At 45.9% G+C, this 20807-nt stretch overlaps 1 protein-coding gene across 6 annotated transcripts in view; it reads left to right on the top strand.

Moving 5' to 3' along the window:
- EYA2 (EYA transcriptional coactivator and phosphatase 2) overlaps positions 1 to 20807 on the top strand; it is a 340732-nt gene that overhangs the window by 277662 nt on the left and 42263 nt on the right. For all 6 annotated transcript variants that reach the window (XM_073580561.1, XM_073580563.1, XM_073580558.1 and 3 more), the window contains 4 exons: positions 319 to 386; positions 3124 to 3301; positions 3497 to 3639; positions 15863 to 15946. In XM_073580561.1, the coding sequence (XP_073436662.1) occupies positions 319 to 386; positions 3124 to 3301; positions 3497 to 3639; positions 15863 to 15946 (473 nt within the window). The remainder of the gene's footprint in view (positions 1 to 318; positions 387 to 3123; positions 3302 to 3496; positions 3640 to 15862; positions 15947 to 20807) is intronic.

Genomic DNA, 20807 nt, shown 5'->3' with positions numbered 1-20807 from the left:
TGGCGGTCTAGCTCTAGATACCTCTCACCAATCAAGAAAAAAAGGTTGTCGAAAATCAACTGGAAATGGTGCAAAAGTGAGTATGTGTGACCACCACTCCACCCGACAGTGAATGGGGTAGTGGTTACACACATTTACTACCACTACATTCACACAGGTAACTTTATCTCCTCCATTCTCATGATCAGTGGGAGTCTGAGTGATCAGACCTGTAACAAACCTACATTTATTACCTGTTCTTTCTGTTTTTACATAAACTCTGGGCCTCCTGTTAATCATCTTCAGTTAATGATATAGCATTTTGTGGTTTTCCTCCAGGTCCTTCAGGTCTCTACCAGGGCACCAACGGTTTGACTAACGCCAGCACTTTCAGCGGTCTACATCAGGTAAGGCCCTTACAATCAGGGGTGTAACTACATTGGGTGCAAGGTTTGCAGTGGCCTACAGGTCTTTGAGCCTAGAAGAAGACCAATACTATTAATGACCTATGATAGCTGGGGGCCCTGATTTTTTGCACTAGGGCTCATGATCTTCACATTACGCCCCTGCTCACAATAGTCATTATCATGTTATAACCACTTGGGGTATTTCGGGGGTCACATTTCCCCAATTCTTCTGGTTGAAGTAGATGGACATGTATATGTTTTTAGCCATAGTAATTAGTAAAAGCTCCGGCAAGTGTCCAGGATTGCAGAGCGGTGTTGAAAGAAAACAAATTTGCAAGACGACTTCACTGCATTCAAACAGGCAACATTTGCTTTCAAATCTGCCCTCACCTCTGCTAAACAGGCCTACTTAACAACCCTCATATCTTCCCTATCCCACAACCCCAAATAGTTATTTAAAACTTTTAGCTCCCTCCTCCGCCCCCCACTGCCCCCTCCAACCTCTCTCATCTCTGCTGAGGACTTTGCCACACACTTCAAAAATAAGATCGACCAAACAAGGCAAGTCTTCATTGTACAACCACCACAACCCCTTTGTATACCAGACCAATGCCCAAACCCCATAACCTCCCTCTTCAACATCACTGAAGAGGAGCTTAATTGTCTCATCTCCAAATCGCACCTCACAATCTGTGCACTCGACCCCATCCCACCTCCTCCCCAATCTCACCACCACTCTTATCCCATCCCTAACCCACCTCTTCAACCTATCACTAACTTCCGGTACCTTCCCTTCTGCTTTCAAACATGCCACAATCACGACTATCCTCAAATAGCCAACCCTCGACCCAACCGCTATGTCCAGCTATCGCCCAATATCGCTGCTCCCATTCGCTTCCAAACTCCTGGCACAGCACGTCCACGCTGAACTTTCCTCCCACCTCTCATCTAACTTGCTCTTCGACAATCTACAATCAGGTTTCCACCCCCATCACTCCACTGAGACAGCCCTGATAAAAATTATTAACGATCTACTTACAACCAAAGCTAGTGTACAATACTCTACACTCTTGCTGCTAAACCTGTCCTCTACTTTCAACACAGTTGACCACTGCCTCCTACTACAGATCCTTGCCTCCTTTGGCATCAAAGACCTTGCACTATCCTGGATCTTCTCATACCATTTGAACTGCACATTCAGCGTCTCCCACTCCCACACTACCTCCTCATCCCACCCGCTCTCTGTTGGAGTCACCCAAGACTCTGTTCTAGGACCCCTACTCTTCTCAATCTATACACTTGGCCTGGGGCAACTCATAAAGTCCCATGGATTCCAGTACCACCTTTATGCTGATGACACTCAGATCTACCTCTCTGGTCCAGACGTCACCTCCCTGCTGTCCAGAATCCCGGACTGTCTATCAGCCATATCCTCCTTCTTCTCTTTTCGCTTCCTCAAACTCAATGTGGACAAATCTGAACTCATCATCTTTTCCCCATCTCACAGATCTTCCTTACCTGACCTATCTATCACAATTAATGAAATCTTGCTTACCCCTGTACCAGAAGTCTGCTGCCTCGGAGTAACCCTTGACTCTGCCCTGTCCTTCAAACCGCACATCCAAGCAGCTCTTTCTACCTCCTGTCGCCTCCAGCTCAAAAATATTTCCAGAATTCGTCCTTTCCTCAACCCTCAATTTACTAAAATGCTTGTGCATGCCCTCATCATCTCCCACCTCGACTACTGCAACATCCTTTTCAGTGGCCTCCCTGCTAACACCCTCCCACCTCTCCTCCAATCCATCCTTAACTTTGCTGCCCAACTAATTAATCTCTCTTCTCACTACTCCTCCGCTTCTCCCCTCTGCAAATCTCTTCACTGGCTCCCATTCCCTCAGCGTATCCAGTTCAAATTACTAATACTGACCTACAAGGCCATCTATAACCTGTATCCTCCATATGTCTCTGAACTAATCTCCCGATACCTTCCCTCACGTAATCTCCGGTCCTCCCAAGACCTCCTTCTCTCCTCCACACATATTCGCTCCTCACCCAACCGCCTCCAAGACTTCTCCCGAATATTCCCCATCCTCTGGAATTCTTTACCCCAACACGTCCGACTATCAACCACATTCGGATCCTTCAGACGGAACCTAAAAACCCATCTCTTCAGGGAAGCTTACAGCCTGCAATGACTCCGCTACCCCCTCAGCACTACCTGAGCTACCACCTCAACCAACACCAGAACTGCTGCCCCCCTCAGCACTACCTGAGCTACCGCCTCAACCAACACCAGAAGTGCTGCAACCCCCAACCTGCTGTCTCCTTCCCCACCATCCTGTAGAATGTAAGCCCAAATGGGCAGGGTCCTCTCCCCTCTGTATCAGTCTGTCATTGTTAGTTTGTTTACTGTAAGTGATATCTGTAATTTGTATGTAACCTCTTCTCATGTACAGCACCATGGAATCAATGGTGCTATATAAATAAATAATAATAATAGTAATTATGTAATGAATATTAGAAAACTAATTTTAAGTTTGGAAAAAAGAAAATGCAAAAAAATTGGCAATAGTCAGATACTGGCAAGGAAGAAGTTGACAAGGCAAAACAATCCATTGGCTGTAATTCTGTAATGATAATTTATAGCCTTGTTTTTTGTATTTAGTAATAATAATATTGGCTACCTGTGCCCATGCTTTATCATGTGAGACTCATGTTTTCTTCAATGTAATTCAAGGAATATTCATCGTATCCTGGCTTCAGCCAAGGACAATATGCACAATACTACAGCACATCCTACAACTCTCCATATGTCCCCAGTAATAACATCAGCCCAAGCGCCATCCCCACCACCACCTACTCCCTGCAGGAATCATCTCACCACATCTCCAACCAGAGCTCAGAATCGCTGTCAGGTGAGCTTTACACGGCAAAGAACTGGCCGGACCGAATGTAGATATGTGTGTGGTGTATGACATGAGTGTGAGATGTTCTACACCGGATCATCAGTATACCCAGGAGTATACACCAATATGAGGGATCAAATGACTATCAGTCATTCTGCTTTCCTTTATATACCCCATTAGCTGATTTTGTTTACTTTTCCGCAGGAGATTATAACACTCACAATGGTCCCTCCACGCCAGTGAAAGATTCTGAAACCGACAGGCAACACAGAGGTTCTGACGTGAAGTTACGAGGAAGGTCTAAACGAAACAACGACCCTTCCCCTACCGTGGACAATGAGATTGAGGTACATAAATCAGCATCTTCTACATCAATCTAATACCATGAACATGAAGGAAAGCAAGGATCTCACTGGTTGGATATTCACCCTTCTGGTTCTTTATTTGCTCAAAGTTGACCAACATTTCAGTGGCTAAACAATGAAGCAGATAACAAATATAACATGAAGTTTTAGGGTTTTGCTCAGACTTTTGGCTAAAGATCCAAATATGTAAAAATAGACATGAATTTCTAGATGATGCTATTCATTTGAGGCCGGTGTAATACAATCGTATGAAAAATTATCCAATTTTTTCCACAAAACTTGACTGTCTTTCAACCATATTGTCATCAGCATGTCCATATTTTACATCAGCAGTTGTAAAAATTTTCAAGACCATATGTAGCTACCTATATTAAAGAATGGAAAAAATCAGATCCTGTAACGATGATCCATATAGAATCCAATTTTGGGGGGGCACCATAGACTTGTATTGAGGAGTCTCATCCGAAAAACAGAGACTATTGCATGATGTCATTTTTTTCACATGGACATTCAGTCCATGAAAAAAAAATGGACATCTGACCAGCCCTATTGAATAAAATTCATCTGAGTGCAGTCAGTCTGTTTCATGGGCTGAAAATATAGTTGAGTGAATGTAGGTCTACAGTGTGCCAGAATGTAACATGCACCTTTGTTGTTGACCGTAAGGTCTCAAAAATGGATATACACTGAAGAACAAAGCACATCAGAAAGCTGCACTTTTTTTATTTTTTTGCTTTCCTGATATCCAGACAAGTCGAGAATGCCTGAATTAAAAAGAAAAATGATTAAATAAGTTATATATATCTCAGAAGTTTACAATCCCTTACCATGACCTGTTCTTGCTGTATTTTCTGTGGCAACTGCAAAAAACATGTTTTTCTCTTCCCTGACCATCATCCTAGATTCTGCTCAGATTAATGAAATGTATACTGAGTTCTCATTATGTCCCACAGGCTTGTCTGGTGTCAAAGTGTCAGGTCTTCTGGTCCTAGTTACCTATGAGGCTCCAATCCTGCAGGTACAGGATGATTCTACATACAGGTCTCTAGTCTTTCAAGGAGCAATTTCTAGATGGGCATTTTTCTGCCAGCGAAAACAAATGTAAGCCTGTAATAGACACTGGTGCCAAAGCCTGCCAGATGTTCCGGATTAGAAGGGATGCAAAGCAATGTCAGAAATGTACAATACCAATTAATGAGCTGTGATTTACTGACCTTGTCTGGCAAGTTCAGCAAAGGAAGATAGGGGCTCCATTTCCTTCGGGACGCCTCCTCTTATCCACCAAAGATTTGGACCACAGTGATTAGATTTCGCATTGATATCCTTATAATATTCTCATTATTAATACAACAGTTTTTACGGCCAACAGCTTTCTCTCTCGACCCCTCCATACACATGTACGTTCATTAAGGCAGAGTGTGCATGTGTTATTTAATCAGGCACTTCTGATGGCAGCTTATCTCCCCCGAGAACAAAAGTATCTCATGTTGGCATTCTGCATATCATTTAGTTTGAGATCTGTTAGGGTATGTTTATACAGAACAACTGGCGGCACAATGTGACCACCGATCGGTAAACCTTTACTGATTTCCAGTCACTTATCGGGTGATCGACAGTCTGTTTACACTGCAAGGTTATCATGAAATGAGCGGTTGTAATGACACTCGTTCCTGGTTATCTTTCAGTGTGAAGGCCGAAGTCACATTAGCGCATCACATCCGATGTGAGAGCGGGAGCCGAGTGTCAGTGCTCTGTGCTCCGATCCTCTCGCATTAGAGGATGGCAGTACAGCTGTGTAGGAGATTGAGAAAGTAATTTCTTCATCTCCTCTGCTGCCACCATCGGTGGGAATATCCGAGTGCAGTGCAAAGTTTCACACGCACCCATAGACTTATATTTGGCATGCAATCGCAGCACGCTGCATTTTTTTTCCTGTCAAATCGCGATCCAATTGGAGCAGGAAAACATTGAGAACAGAAGCATAGGATTAAATTGGTACGAATGCAATCTGATTTTTAATCAGAATGTATTCGTCTGATTTAATCGCAAGTGAGAGCGAGCCCTTAGAGAGATGTTGAGACGGCCACTTTAGCCTTCCATACCCTTTACATTAACTAGCCTAACATTAGGTAGTCTAACTTGTTTGAGGGCCCCCGATTCTCCACCACCACATGTTGTCAGGGAAGATAAGGATCCGGCATGTTCGATTTTCCTTTTGTTTTTCTGGCAGCGTCTCTCTCATAGAGAACACAGGTGCGTTCGGCAGAGTGAATGCTATCTAAGGGCTCAATCAAATCGTTCCAAGATTACAGAGCATGATCCGAGCATCACAGCCTCATAGCAATCCATGAAGCTGTCATGCTCTGGTTAGGAGGCCTGTGGCCATTTTGTACATTATAGTGGTTCGTGCTCGCACTGATTTGCATGGACGTCTGCACAACCCCTAAAGTGTATAGGCGGCTTTAAGGTGCTGTCACACTTAGCGATGTAATAATAATAATAATAATAATCTTTATTTATATAGCGCCAACATATTCCGCAGCGCTTTACAGTTTAACAGTTTCAAAACACAAGTCATAAGTAACAACGCTAACAATACAATAATTAAAGCAAAATAAGACGAAATAAGACGACCCTGCTCGTGAGAGCTTACAATCTACAATGAGGTGAGGGAGATACAGAGTACAGAGTACAGGGGTGTATATACAATGGTGTATTTACAATGAAGGTCCAGCCATCTTGCAGGAGTGAAGGAAGGATGGAGATAGTGAATGGGCTACGCACGCACACTTACACAGAGAATGACTTTGATTAGTGAATGTGATAGGCCGCTCTGAACAGGTGTGTTTTGAGGGAGCGCCTAAAACTATGCAAATTGTGGATAGTCCTGATTTCTTGGGGTAGAGCATTCCAGAGGATAGGAGCAGCACGGGAGAAGTCTTGGAGTCGGGAGTGGGAGGTACGGATTAGTGCAGAGGTTAGTCGAAAGTCGTTTGCAGAGCGCAGCGATCGGCTAGGCCGATAGACAGAAATGAGAGAAGAGATGTAAGGGGGTGCCGCACTGTGGAGAGCTTTGTGGGTGAGAACAAGTACTTTGAATTGGATCCTATAATGAATGGGCAGCCAATGTAAGGACTGGCGAAGAGCGGACGCGTCCGAGTACTGATTACCCAGATGGACGATCCTGGCTGCTGCATTGAGTATGGACTGGAGAGGGGATAGTCGAGTGACGGGGAGGCCAATTAATAGAGCGTTGCAGTAATCCAGGCGAGAGTGGATCAATGCAACAGTGAGGGTTTTTGTTGTTTCCATAGTGAGAAAAGGGCGGATTCTAGAGATGTTCTTTAGGTGTAAGCGGCAAGAGCGGGCAAGGGATTGTATATGGGATGTAAAGGAGAGATTGGTGTCAAACATAACACCCAGACAGCGCACCTGCTGCCGGGGTGTTATTGTGGTACCACCCACGGAGAAGGAAATGTCAGATTTAGGGAGGTTAGTAGACGGCGGGAGCAGAAGAAGTTCAGTTTTGGAGAGGTTGAGTTTCAGATAGAGAGCGGACATGATATTGGAGACTGCGGACAGACAGTCACTGGCGTTCTGTAGTACAGCGGGGGTAAGGTCGGGGGAAGACGTGTATAGTTGTGTGTCATCAGCATAAAGATGGTACTGAAAGCCAAATCTGCTGATGGTCTGTCCAATTGGGGCCGTGTAGAGAGAGAAAAGAAGGGGGCCAAGGACTGAGCCCTGAGGTACCCCGACAGCAAGAGGAAGAGGAGATGACGTGGAGCCAGAGAACAAAACACTGAAGGAGCGGTCAGAGAGATAGGAAGAGAACCAGGAGAGTGCAGTGTCCTTAATGCCTAGTGACTGGAGGTCAGGATCGCTGGTACATCGCTAAGTGGTCGCTAGTGAGCTGCCACACAGGCAGATCTCACCAGCGACATCGCAGCGGTCGGGGGTCGCTACTTACCTGTCAGACGAGGCGATCCTGACGTCCTCCCGCCCGCGTCCACGCGTCACTCGTAGTCACAGCAGGAAGCCCAGCAGGAAGCTGACGACGAGAAACGGCCCAGGACGTTCTCGCGCGATCAGCGATAACCAGCAGGGGAGCGGTCGGAGGTAAGTATCGGACATAGCGATATCGCTAGCAATATCACTGCTACGTCATAAAAACCAGTGACGTTAAAGCAATATTGCTAGCGATATCGCTTAGTGTGACAGGCCCTTTACACAAAAGATAGTCGTCCATTTCCCTCTGTGATAATAAACTATGTAATTGGGTCACACAAAGTGGACAAGCCCTTTACTACAGACGTAGAGCAATGTCCGATGGATTAGGAACTACCGTTTGTTCAGCCTCCATACCTTTACTCAAACACATTCACATCAGTGATCAAACACGGGAAATATGAAAGTATCCTTCATCTTGGACTCCACCATGGAAGCCTCCCCTTATTTGTCTCAGCTTGTTGTACCCGTGAATCCTCCACTATTACAAGATTTTGCTCTTCCCCAAATCTGCGAGACGTGGCGCGATCTATCAGCTTCAGAGACAATAGTGAGTGGAGCGAGATAGTTTGTCATTGCATCAGACTAATCCCATTTCCTTTAATGCTTTTTCCACATGGTTATTTAGCTTCTTTTTTTTTTTAAACAAGACTTTGCAAACTAGCTTACCGAAAATTGGCCGTCTCACAAAGGATTCTTATATCTAAATACATTATGTCTTGAAAAGCCGTGAATGCATTTGAATAAATGTCCTGTAGTGAGTTTGGCAGCAAATGTGAAGACGGCAAGAAAAAAATATATATATATATATTTTTTTTTACCTGTGCACAGAAAAAATACGACCATATGCAATTTAACCATATATGTGCCAGAATTTGCTGCATTAAAGCACTGCTCCCCTTGCATGTCTCCTGATCAGACATAACTAAGTCCACATGTGACGCTCGACATTTAGGCCTGTTTCACACTTCAGTTTTTCTTGTCAGTCAAAATCCGCCAAAATAGCGGAAAACGGATCCGCAGGCAGACTGACAGGAACGGGTGCCACCGGATCGGCGGATGTACGGATCCACCGATGGTTAAAACTTAAAGGAACCGCGCCTGGGAAAAAAAAAAAAAGCATACCGTAGCGTGCTCCAGGAGAGGGCATCTGCATGTAGCGGGAGCGGGCATGCTGATTATGTGGGAGCTGTCATGCGGATGTCGCGGGAGAATCGCTGATGTCGCGGGCACGGCGGGATCTCGCGGGAGCACCGCTGATGTCGCGGGCACGGCGGGTTCTCGCGGGAGCACCGCTGATGTCGCGGGCACGGCGGGATCTCGCGGGAGCACCGCTGATGTCGCGGGCACGGCAGGATCTCGCGGGAGCACCGGTGAAGTCGCAGGCACGGCGGGATTTCGCGGGAGAACCGCTGATGTCGCTGAAAGGTCGGGGACAGTGGGACGGAGAGAGAGATCCAGCAGCCAGACAGAATTAGGGGTTAAATATGTTTACAAATATCAAATGGCGGATCCGGGCAGCGAAAAAACGTTGCAGTGTTCGTCCGGACATGTCAGTAGACGCCAAAATCTTGGCGGATCCGCTGACAAACGGATGCAACGGATCACCATCAGTCAAAATCCGCCAATAATGCAAGTCAATGGGGAAAAAAACGGATCCGCCAAGAAAAATGGCGGATCCGGTTTTTTTCCAACATGGCGGATTTTGACTGATGGTGACAAACGGATTTGTGAAACAGGCCTGTAGGTATAAAAAAAATGTATCTAGAAAAAAACATGATTTCTCATATATATTGTCATCCGTATTTCCAACTTTTACATCCGTATAGCATCCGTTTTTATATCTGCAGTTAATAAAATTTATAAGATTAAATACATTTTCCTGCAATGTATCCTTAAAAATCAGATGCAATATGGATAATCCTAATGGGATTGTATTTTTTTTAGACTTGAATGTGCGAGTCTCATCCAAAATAAAAAAGAGAATAGTGCGTGTCGCGATTTGGTTTCCCATGGACATTCGGTCCATCTCAGTGAATAACAAAGATCCGAGTGCTGTCAGACTTTTCTTCAGACAGCCCAAAAATACGGTTATGTGAATGTAGCCTGATAAATAGAACAGATCACTGTGGTTTTCTATCATTTGTGTCAGGATCCTGTCAGCGTCGGCAACTGCCACGGCTGAGCAGGGTGACTTACCCACACTGCGGGAGAGCACGGGGCCCAATACGGTAGTCAAGGTTTAAGCAGACAGGACCTGAGGCATGGAAAATAGTAAGGAGTACCAGGACCTACGATCATGTGACTGCAGGGGGCAGGGCCTAGCGTCCTACTACTGCAGATGATGTAATGTACCTACTGCAGGAATACTGTAGTAGAGGAGAGGAAAACGCAGGTCAGACAAGCAGAGGTCATACACGAGAGGGTGGTGTGGTACAAAAGGGATGAGCAGAGAATAGTCAAGTCACAAGCAGAGAGTCATACACGAGAGGGCGGTGCGGTACAAGAAGGACAGGCAAAACTCGTAACAGGGACAGAACCGGATCAAAACCAAACAAGCAACAAGTTATCAGGCACAAGGCACACGTACACAAGAGGTCATCTAACTCAGCCGAGGCCAGGAGTATAACTGACACCGGACCTAGGTCCAGTGAGCATTAAATAGCCACCCTCTGCCAGAGAGAGGCAGAAACAATTAACCCCTTGTCTGACCAGGACGGGCCAAAGCGAAACCCCGTCCTGGATCATGACAGTACCCTCCTCTCAATGGGGGGCCACTGGACCCCCAGGTCTCTCAGGATACTTGGCGTGAAAGGCCCGGACCAACTGATCCGCATGAACTGATCGAGCAGGAACCCACGACCGGTCTTCAGGACAGTAGCCTTTCCAATGTACCAGATATTGAAGGGCACGAGACCAACCTAGAGTCGACAATTCGTTCCACCTCGTACTCAGACTGCCCGTCTACCAAAACCGGTGGCGGGGAAGCTGATGATCCCTCCCCACCGGACATCACAGGTTTCAAAAGGGCCCTATGGAAAACATTGGGGATCCGTAGAGATGGCGGGAGATGCAACCGAAAAGCCACCGGGTTAACCGCTTCGGTAATTTCATAGGGACCTATAAACTTAGGTCCAAGCTTCGCAGAGGGGACCTTGAGCCTTATATTCTTGGTAGATAACCATACCTTATCCCCAATCTGAAACACCGGTCCCGCAGATCGTTTTTTGTCTGCAAAAAATTTAAATTTATCCTGGGCCTTCGTAATGTACCTCCCGCCATACCTCCCCCAACCGCTGGATAGTCTCATCCGCCCCAGGACACCCAGAGTTCAAACGGGAAAATTCTCCAAAATGAGGATGAAACCCATAGTTGCAGAAAAAGGGAGATGTACCCGTAGACTGGTTAATGCGGTTGTTAAACGCAAACTCGGCCAACGGTAACACAGAACACCAATCATCCTGTCGGGCTGAGGTCAAGCAACGCAGAATTTGCTCCAGAGACTGATTGGTCCGCTCAGTCTGCCCATTAGTCTCTGGATGATAAGCGGATGAAAAGGACAGACCAATACCCAACCTCTTACAAAAAGTCCTCCAAAATTTGGAAACAAATTGCACTCCTCTATCAGACACCACATTCAAGGGTACCCCATGCAACCGCACCACATGCTCAACAAACAATCTGGACAATGTTTCCGCATTAGGTAGAGCTGCCAAAAGGTACAAAATGTGCCTGCTTACTAAACCTGTCCACCACAACCCAAACAACGGTATTACCCTTGGAGGGGGGAAGGTTGGTGATGAAATCCATGGACAAATGAGTCCATGATCTCTCAGGAATTGGCAGTGGTACCAATTCCCCGGCCGGCCGATTATGGGGGGTTTTCGCACGGGCACAAACATCGCATGCAGACACATATTCCCCAACATCAGAGGCTAAAGAAGACCACCAGAATACTCTAGCAATGGCCTTCCGGGTAGCCGAGATCCCTGGATGTCCACCCAGAACTGAGTCATGGAACTCCTGGAGGACCTTGAGACGAAACTGAGCTGGCACAAAAAGTTTATCCACCGGCTTAGCCGGAGGTGCAAGAGACTGGGCTTCCCGAATCTCCCGTTGCAACATATTAGAAACACCTGCCACCACCACCCCAGGCTGAATAATGGAGGATGGAGGTTCGGGGGGGACACCGGATCTAGACTGCGTGACAAGGCATCAGCTCTGACATTTTTGGATCCTGGCCGAAAAGTGATCGAGAAGTTGAATCTGGAAAGAAAAAGTGACCATCTAGCCTGTCTGGGAGTCAACCTTTTAGCTGACTCAATGTAAGCTAGGTTTTTGTGGTCCGTAATTACGGTTATAGGATGAACAGCCCCCTCCAAAAAATGCCTCCATTCTTCAAAGGCCAACTTTACGGCCAGAAGTTCTCGATTCCCAACATCATAGTTTCTCACCGCAGGGGATAATTTCTTCAATAAAAAGGCGCAAGGTCTCAAATTGGTCAAAGTGGCGGGTCCCTGAGACAATACCGCCCCCACCCCCACCTCTGAGGCGTCCACCTCAACAATAAATGGTTCAGATGGGTCCGGTTGAATAAGAACCGGAGCAGACATGAAACATTTTTTTAAAAACTGAAACGCCGCTATCGCTGCGGCTGACCAATTCTTGATATCGGCCCCCTTTTGAGTCATGTCTGTGAGGGGTTTAACCACCTGTGAGAACCCCCTTATAAATTTACGATAATAATTGGCGAATCCTAGGAAACGCTGCAGAGCCTTCAAATCACAAGGCTGAACCCACTCGACAATGGCCTGCACCTTATTAGGATCCATGCGATACCCTTCAGCAGACACAATGAACCCCAGAAAAGACAGTTCCTGAACAAAAAATAAACATTTCTCTAGTTTAGCAAAGAGACAGTTCTTCCGAAGCCTTTGGAGAACTGCCCGAATATGACCAATGTGAGCCTGTTTATCAGGAGAGTAGATCAATATGTCATCCAAATACACCACCATAAAACGTCCAATAAAATCAGAGAACACGTGATGTATGAAATTTTGGAAGACCGCTGGAGCATTGGTCAGACCGAAAGGCATGACCAAATTTTCAAACGACCCTTCAGTAGTGAGAAAAGCAGTTTTCCACTCATCTCCTTCCCGGACTCGGATAAGGTTATACCCTCCCCGTAGATCTAATTTCGAAAACCACTTAGCTCCGGACAACTGGTTGTATAAATCAGGAATAAGTGGGAGGGGATACGTATTTCTCACAGTTATCTTATTTAACTCATGAAAATCGAGGCATGGGCGTAAACCACCGTCTTTTTTCTTTACGGAAAAAAAACTCCGCCGCCATGGAAGAAACAGGACGAATGTGTCCCTTATGGAGACTCTTGGAAATGTATTCCTTCATCGCAGCCCGTTCTGGACCTGAAAGGTTATACAAGCGGGCCTTTGGCAATTTAGCACCTGGAACCAGGTCAATGGCACAATCAAATGGGCGGTGTGGTGGTAAAACCTCAGCCTCTTTTTCGGAGAAAACGTCCGTATAGTCTTTTAGGTACTCCGGAATACCTTCCAGACCCACGGACGACACAGACACAGTAACAAGACATTTTTCAGAACAATAGGGACCCCATTTAACAATGTCCCGATATTCCCAATTAATCACAGGATTATGTAATTGTAACCAGGGAAACAACAAAACCAGTCCCGCAGGCAGGTTGTCCATAACAAAACATGAAATATGTTCCTGGTGCAAGGAACTCACTTTAAGGAGAAACTCTTCTGTAGGAAATATGACATCATTCTTAGCCAGTGGTGTTCTGTCAATGGCAACAACGTGAATAGGAGTCTCCAACCTAACTGTCCCTAACTTATACCTGAACACCAAGTCAGAGTCAATAAAGTTCAATGACGATCCACAATCCACGAAAGCAGAAGTGGTTGTGGAGACACTCCCACAACAAAGTTCCACTTGTAACAACATTTTAGAAAATGGAGAAAAGGGTACCTGAGAGCCTGGGTGACCTCTACGACAGTCACCTGGGTTCAGTCGCTTGCAGGTTGGTGGACAAGAAGGGCAATCCTTTTTCCAAAGTCCGGAATCCCCACAGAAAAAACTGCACTTTCCCAAGCGTCATTGTCTCTTTCCTTTCTCCTTGAAGTCGATGGTTCCCATCTCCATGGTTTCCAATGTAAGATTGGCTCCCCTTCCTTGAGAAAATAATGGGGTTTCAACCTGCATCACTCCCCAGGCCCGTAGCCTGCGATCCATTCGGACGGCTTGTGTCATAGCTTCCTCCAGGGAATCAGGCGAAGGGTGGAGAGCCAAGGCATCTTTTAGATGTTCAGACAGGCCTCTACGGAACAAACCCTGGAGGACGGCATCATTCCAGCAGACCTCAGCAGCCCAGTGTCTGAACTCTGAGCAGAACCACTCGGCTGAGTGCTTCCCCTGACACACACTCATCACCCTGTCATACGCATCTGATCAGGCTCATCATAAATATGCCCCAAGGCCTCAAAAAATGCATCCACAGTCATACGCTCAGGGGCAGTGGTAGGAAGGGAGAAAGCCCAAGCCTGGGGAGCTCCCCTTAACATAGACATAATGACCCCTACTCTCTGACTTTCATCCCCCGAAGAGTGTGGTCTCAATGAAAAAAAAGCTTACAGCCCTCCTTGAACACTTTGAATTCCCTTCTATCTCCAGAAAAAGTATCCGGTAACTTAACCGGAGATTCAGGGGAAATTACTGTAACCTCCCGAGCCCCTGATGATAAAACCCCCTGCACGGTGACAGCGATCAGCTGCTGAGACTGAGCCAGGGCTAGTTGTTCCCCCAGGAGTCTCCGAGACATCTGAGTCAGGTGCTTTACCTGCTCAGAAAGAGCGTGCATAGGATCTATCACACACACAGGAGAAGGGGAGCAGAGAGAAAAAAAATTGTAACGGTCAGTTATAATGTCAGGATCCTGTCAGCGTCGGCAACTGCCACGGCTGAGCAGGGTGACTTACCCACACTGCGGGAGAGCACGGGGCCCAATACGGTAGTGAAGGTTTAAGCAGACAGGACCTGAGGCACGGAAAATAGTAAGGAGTAACAGGACCTACGATCATGTGACTGCAGGGGGCAGGGCTTAGTGTCCTACTACTGCAGATGATGTAATGTACCTACTGCAGGAATACTGTAGTAGAGGAGAGGAAAACGCAGGTCAGACAAGCAGAGGTCATACACGAGAGGGTGGTGCAGTACAAAAGGGATGAGCAGAGAATAGTCAAGTCACAAGCAGAGAGTCATACACGAGAGGGCGGTGCGGTACAAGAGGGACAGGCAGAATTCATAACAGGGACAGAACCGGATCAAAACCAAACAAGCAACAAGTTATCAGGCACAAGGCACACGTACACAAGAGGTCAACTAACTCAGCCGAGGGCAGGAGTATAACTGACACCGGACCTAGGTCCAGTGAGCATTAAATAGCCACCCTCTGCCAGAGAGAAGCAGAAACAATTAACCCCGTCTGACCAGGACGGGCCAAAGCGAAACCCCGATCATGACAATTTGCTTCTAGTTCTTTAAGGACGTACCTGATATGACTTGTAGATAATAGTAATGCGGATTCCTGAGCTGGCCAACACCAGAGGCCTGTGCCAGACTGCAGATACAGGAGGGGGTCAGGATTCGGGAATATACTGTCATCTTCACCCTTTCAGGATAATCCAGAAGGTGATACAGTGCTGCACATACATCTAATCTCCGCTTATCGTGGGAACTTGTGTGGTTCTTTGCTCTCCTGGATCAATCTTATCTGCTTGTAGCTTCATCATGAAATCAGAGGTGACATCCAAACTGAAGTAGGATCATCATTTATGGTCCCAAGTTTTCCAGGCTTCACTACGTAGTGATGCAAATTAATAGTGAGTCCGTTACTTGACCAAGCACACAATGCTAATAGCACAAAGGTTAAAGGTTTGGGTATCACTGCTGTCTCTGCACCCCCCATTGTGACACTGACTATCAATGCATACAGATATTGGATAATATAATCCACATTTATTTGATCTGGTGACGTTGATGTAGGTCATGGACCATGCAGAATCGGTGGCGTTTGACCTCATCTGGGGAATTATTGGCTTTATGTGATGAAAATGTTCTGCTCTGCACTAAAATGTTCTCCTCTTTCCTGTCACAGCGCGTTTTCGTGTGGGATTTAGATGAGACGATTATCATCTTCCATTCATTACTCACCGGAACTTTTGCCAGCAGATATGGCAAGGTAAGACTGTCTTTGTGAGTGTGTGTGTGTGTGTGTCGCATGCAGGTTGGTATCCTCTCCACAGCTCTCAGTTATATCCCCCAAATATAAGAAGCCCCCCATAATTATGGCTCCACGAGCTGTCGCTGTCTGTCCAGTGAAATATATTTTATACATAAATGCTTCCCGTAGAAAGTAAAATGTAGTTTTCCATTTGGCCCCCTCAAGTCCAGCGAACATACATTTTTGCTACGAGCGCCCACGTGGATACGTGCACACAACACACCCATATTTGCACGTTTGGCCATTTTGTGCCAGCCGCATTTAAGTCGAGTGCATAAAATCTGACGACTTCCTATTTTAACAGCTTCCAATTAATCCCGCTAAGCGGCTCCGTAGGAGGGGAGCACGTCTGCTCTCATCATCACAAGCCATCAATTAAAACACTAATGGAGGCGTTTCACTGCTCGTAAGTGCCGCGCCGATCTATTTATAGGCTGAGGAGAAGTCACAATGTACTAACACTTCATTAAATGTGCGAGAGGTGTCGGAAACGCAAATAAAACCTGCCCTGGGCTAGAGGATGATCGTGCCGCACCTCAGGCTCTGGATCGCCAAGTGCTGAATCTGGGCAAGAACTAAGGAATGAATAGAAGTCGTTGAGTTGCCTCCTCAGAATCTCCTTTCCCTTCTCTGCACCCTAATTCATCGCTCGTTAGGGTTTGTGCACACAGCGTCTTTTTTGGCGGGAATCCGCTTCAAAAAGTGCTTAAAAATTGCTATGAACATATGCATCATAGATTGTAAGAATGCGAGCAGGGCCCTCACTCAGTTTGGCATCAGTTGTGTAATTCTATATTGTCTTTATTGTCTGTACAAGTCCTCGCCAAAATGTAAAGTGCTGCGGAATATGTTGGCGCTATAGAAATAAAAATTATTATTATTATTATGCACAGCAATGATAAAACAATTTGCTGTCCATAATGAGGCTTTCGTGAAGCGGCTAAAAAAACTGACTTGCTCATTTTTCAGGTGTCTTCTATTGTTTGTGTCAAATGTAAAAAAAAAATGCAGGCGTGTCCTGAAGGGTCTTAAAAATATGTTGTGTGCACGTTTATTTCCTTTGTGTGTATTGGAATAACACAAAAAACATATAAAAAGGCAAATTGGACATAATTTCACGCAAAACTCTACAAATGGGCTGGACAAAATTGTTGACACCTTTTAAAAATTGTGGGTGAACAACTTTGTTTCAAGCATGTGATGCTCTTTCAAACTCACTGGCAGCAAGTAACAGGTGTGGGAAATATGAAAATCACACCTGAAACCAAATAAAAAGGGGAGAACATGACTCTCTTTGCATTGTGCATCTGTGTGTGCCACACTAAGCATGGAGAACAGAAAGAGAAGAGAACTGTCTGAGAACTTGAGAAACAAAATTGTTGAAGAATATCAACAATCTCAGGGTTACAAGTCCATCTCCACAGATCTTTATGTTCCTTTGTCCATGATGCGCAATATAATCAAGAAGTTTACAATCCAAGGCACTGTAGCTAATCTCCCTGGACGCGGACAGCAGAGAAAAATTGATGAAAAGTTGCAATGCAGGATAATCCGGATGGTGGATAAGCAGCCCCAATCAAGGTCCAAAGAAATTCAAGCTGTCCTGCAGGCTCAGAGTACATCAGTGTCAGCACAAATTATCCATCGATATTGAATGAAATTAAATGCTATGCTAGGAGATACAGGAGAACAGCAATGCTGATAGAGACATGAAAAAGCTAGAGTGAAGTTTGCCAATATGTACGTGAGTAAACCAAAATCCTTCTGTCTGGGAAAGCATCATGTGGACAGTTTAGATCAAGATAGAGCTTTTTGGTTAAGCACATCATTCTACTTTTTACAGAAAATGAAATGAGACCTACAAAGAAAAGAACATAGTACCTACAGTCAAATATGGGGAGGTTCAAAGATATTTTGGGGTTGTTTTCCTGCCTCTGGCACCGGGTTCCTTGACTGTGTGCAAGGCATTATGAAATCTTAAAATTACCAAAGGATTTTGGGTCGCAATGTAGTGTCCAGTGTCAGAAAGCTTAGTTTGCATCCTAGGTCATGGGTCTTCGAGCAGGACAATGACCCCAAACATACTTCAAGAAACACCTGGAAATGGATGGAAACAAAGCTCTGGAAACTTCTGAAATGGCCAGCAATGAGTTCGGATGTAAATGTCATTGAACATCTGTGCAAAGAACTTACAATTGCTGTTGGGAGAAGGCGCCCTTCAAATAAGAGAGACCGGGAGCAGTTTGCAAAAGAAGAGTGGTCTAAAATTCCAGTTGAGAGTTGTAAGAAGCTTGCTGATGGTTATAGGAAGCAATTGATTGCAGTTATTTATTCCAAAGGGTGTGCAACCAAATATTAAGTTGAGGGTGCCAACAATTTTGTCCAGCCCGTTATGGGAGTTTTGTTTAAAAATTATGTCCAATTTGCCTTTTTATCTCATTATTGTCATGATCCCAGTGCAGGTTTTTGAGCTGCATGTCAGGGGTTAATGTCTGGAGCTCAGTGCAGGTTTTGACCTGCACACCTCGGGTTGATGATTGTGGCCTCTTTTTGGTTCTGGGAGAGCCTCTTAAGCCCCTGGGAAGCTCCAATCCCTGTCAGTTATACTTTTGCCTTTGGCCGAGTGTGGTGACCTCCGTGTGCCTGTGCCTGTTCGTTGTTATAGCTTGTTTATATGGTTCCGACCCGGTTCTGTTCCCCGTTGTGAGTTTGCCTGTTGATTCTGTACTGCACTATCCTCTCTGTGTATGACTTGTTGCCTGTTATCTGACTACTCTCTGCTCGCCCCATTTGTACCTTGCAGCTATCTCTGGGTATGACTCATTGGCTACATCCTGACTATCCTCCCTGTCTATGCCCCTTGGTAACTTTGTCTCGCAGTTACCCTGCTAGGAGTTCTCTTGCAGCTCCTAGCTCTCTGGAGCTTAGGCCACGCCCCCAGTAGTCACGTGCTTCAGGTCCTGCTGTTCTGAAGTACGCACCTACTCGGCTGCTGCCCGCTCCACAGGTATCTTTGAGCACAGTTCGCTTTACTCAGGACACGCGCACTGGCTCAGTGAGCAAGTTCGGTGCGGTGTTCGTGACATTTATTCTGTGTTTTTTCCAATACACACAAAGAAAGTAAACGTGCTTAACAAAAATTGTGTAATTACAATAATTTTCTGGGAGAAATACTTCATTTTCTAGAACAATTTCATGGGTGCCAACACTTTCGGCCAAGACTGTATGTTTTCCTTCAGTTATCCTGGTGTGATAACTAACTAGCGATACTGGGGCTAAGGCTCCCGTTTCACATAGCGACGCACCAGCAATCCCGACAACGATACGACCTGGTAAGGATCGCTGGTGCGTCGCTAAATGGTCGCTAGTAAGCTGCCAAACAGGCAGATCTCCTCAGCGACGTAGCAACAATCCGGTGATCTGTATAACGACCTCGGCGGGCGTTGGTACCTTGTCACACAGCAGCTATTCTGAATGATTCCAGCCTGCATCCCTGAGTTCTGTGTCGCCAACGAGGTCGCTCATCGGCGTCAAACACAGCGATGCATGCTGGCCAGCGGGACGCCAACGATGAAAAAATGGCCCAGGACATTCGAGCACAATCAACTATATCCAGCAGGGGGGGCCGGTCGCCGCTATGTGTCACATGTAGCGAGATTGCAGGCGAGATCGCTGTTGCGTCACAAAATCGGTGACGCTTTAGCGATCTCGCTAGCGATCTCGCTATGTGAGACGGGGACTTAAAAGAGCCCAGTCCTATCCCTTACTTACACAACTACAGCCCCTTCGAGAGCTTACCGGCTTAACCCCTTAACGACCGCCAATACGCCTTTTAAAGGCGGCAATTAAGTGTACTCATGCCTCAGCGCCACTTTTTAACGTCGCTGAGATAAGTGTATAGTGCCCCCAAAATCAGAATTTATCTTGGGGTAGTGGAGACCCCAGAGAACATGATTTGGGTCGGTTTTTACTGGCCCCAGTGTTGCAATCGCCGTTGTTAACTCTGATGTGATTGCACATCAGAGGAGAAATGGGGGTCCCCCGATCCACCCCGTTACCTCCTGTGTCCCTGCCTCCCCACGTGAAGCCCCCCTACCAGCGTCGTCTTCTTCCAGGAAGAAAATGGCGAGCGTATGCGCAGTGCACCCGCCGAGATCTGCCGGCCGGCTCCCGGAAACAATATGAAATTTTTCCTATTAGTTCATTTTGATCACTGTGATAGACCCTATCACAGTGATCAAAATAACAAAATAGTAAATCAACCCCTCTTTATCAACCCCCCTTTATCAATCCCTTAGTTAGGTAAAAAATCAAAAAATAAAAAAATGTATTTCCATTTTTCCATTAGGGTTAGGGTTGGACAAAAATTAGGGTTGGGCTAAAGTTAGGGTTGGGCTAAAGTTAAGGTTGGGATAAAGTTAGGGTAGGGTTAGGGTTGGGCTAATGTTAGGGTTGGGCTAGCGTTGTGGTTATGGTTGGGAGTACAGTTAGAGTTGGGATTAAGGTTAGGGGTGTGTTGGGGTTAGGGTTGTGGTTAGGGATATGATTAGGGTAAGGGGTGTTTTGGGGTTAGGGTTGGACTTAGAATTGGGGGGTTGCACTGTTTAGGTACATCAGCGGGTCTCCAAACATGACATGGCGCACATTGATTCCAGCCAATTTTGCGTTCAAAAAGTTAAAGGGTGCTCCCTCCCTTCTGAACCCTGCCATGCACCCAAATAGTGTGTGGTTCATTTTATTCTGATACCCTTGTAAAAATAAAAAAATTGGTTCCTTCCACATTGCTTTAGTTCTTGTGACTCACCTGAAGTGTTAATCA

The sequence above is a fragment of the Dendrobates tinctorius genome, unplaced genomic scaffold (assembly GCF_039654945.1).
Source record: "Dendrobates tinctorius isolate UK_male_01 unplaced genomic scaffold, ASM3965494v1 ptg000065l, whole genome shotgun sequence".
Lineage (NCBI taxonomy): Eukaryota > Metazoa > Chordata > Amphibia > Anura > Dendrobatidae > Dendrobates > Dendrobates tinctorius.
The sequence above is the reverse complement of the archived record's forward strand: the minus strand, read 5'-3'. Positions and strand labels throughout refer to the sequence as shown.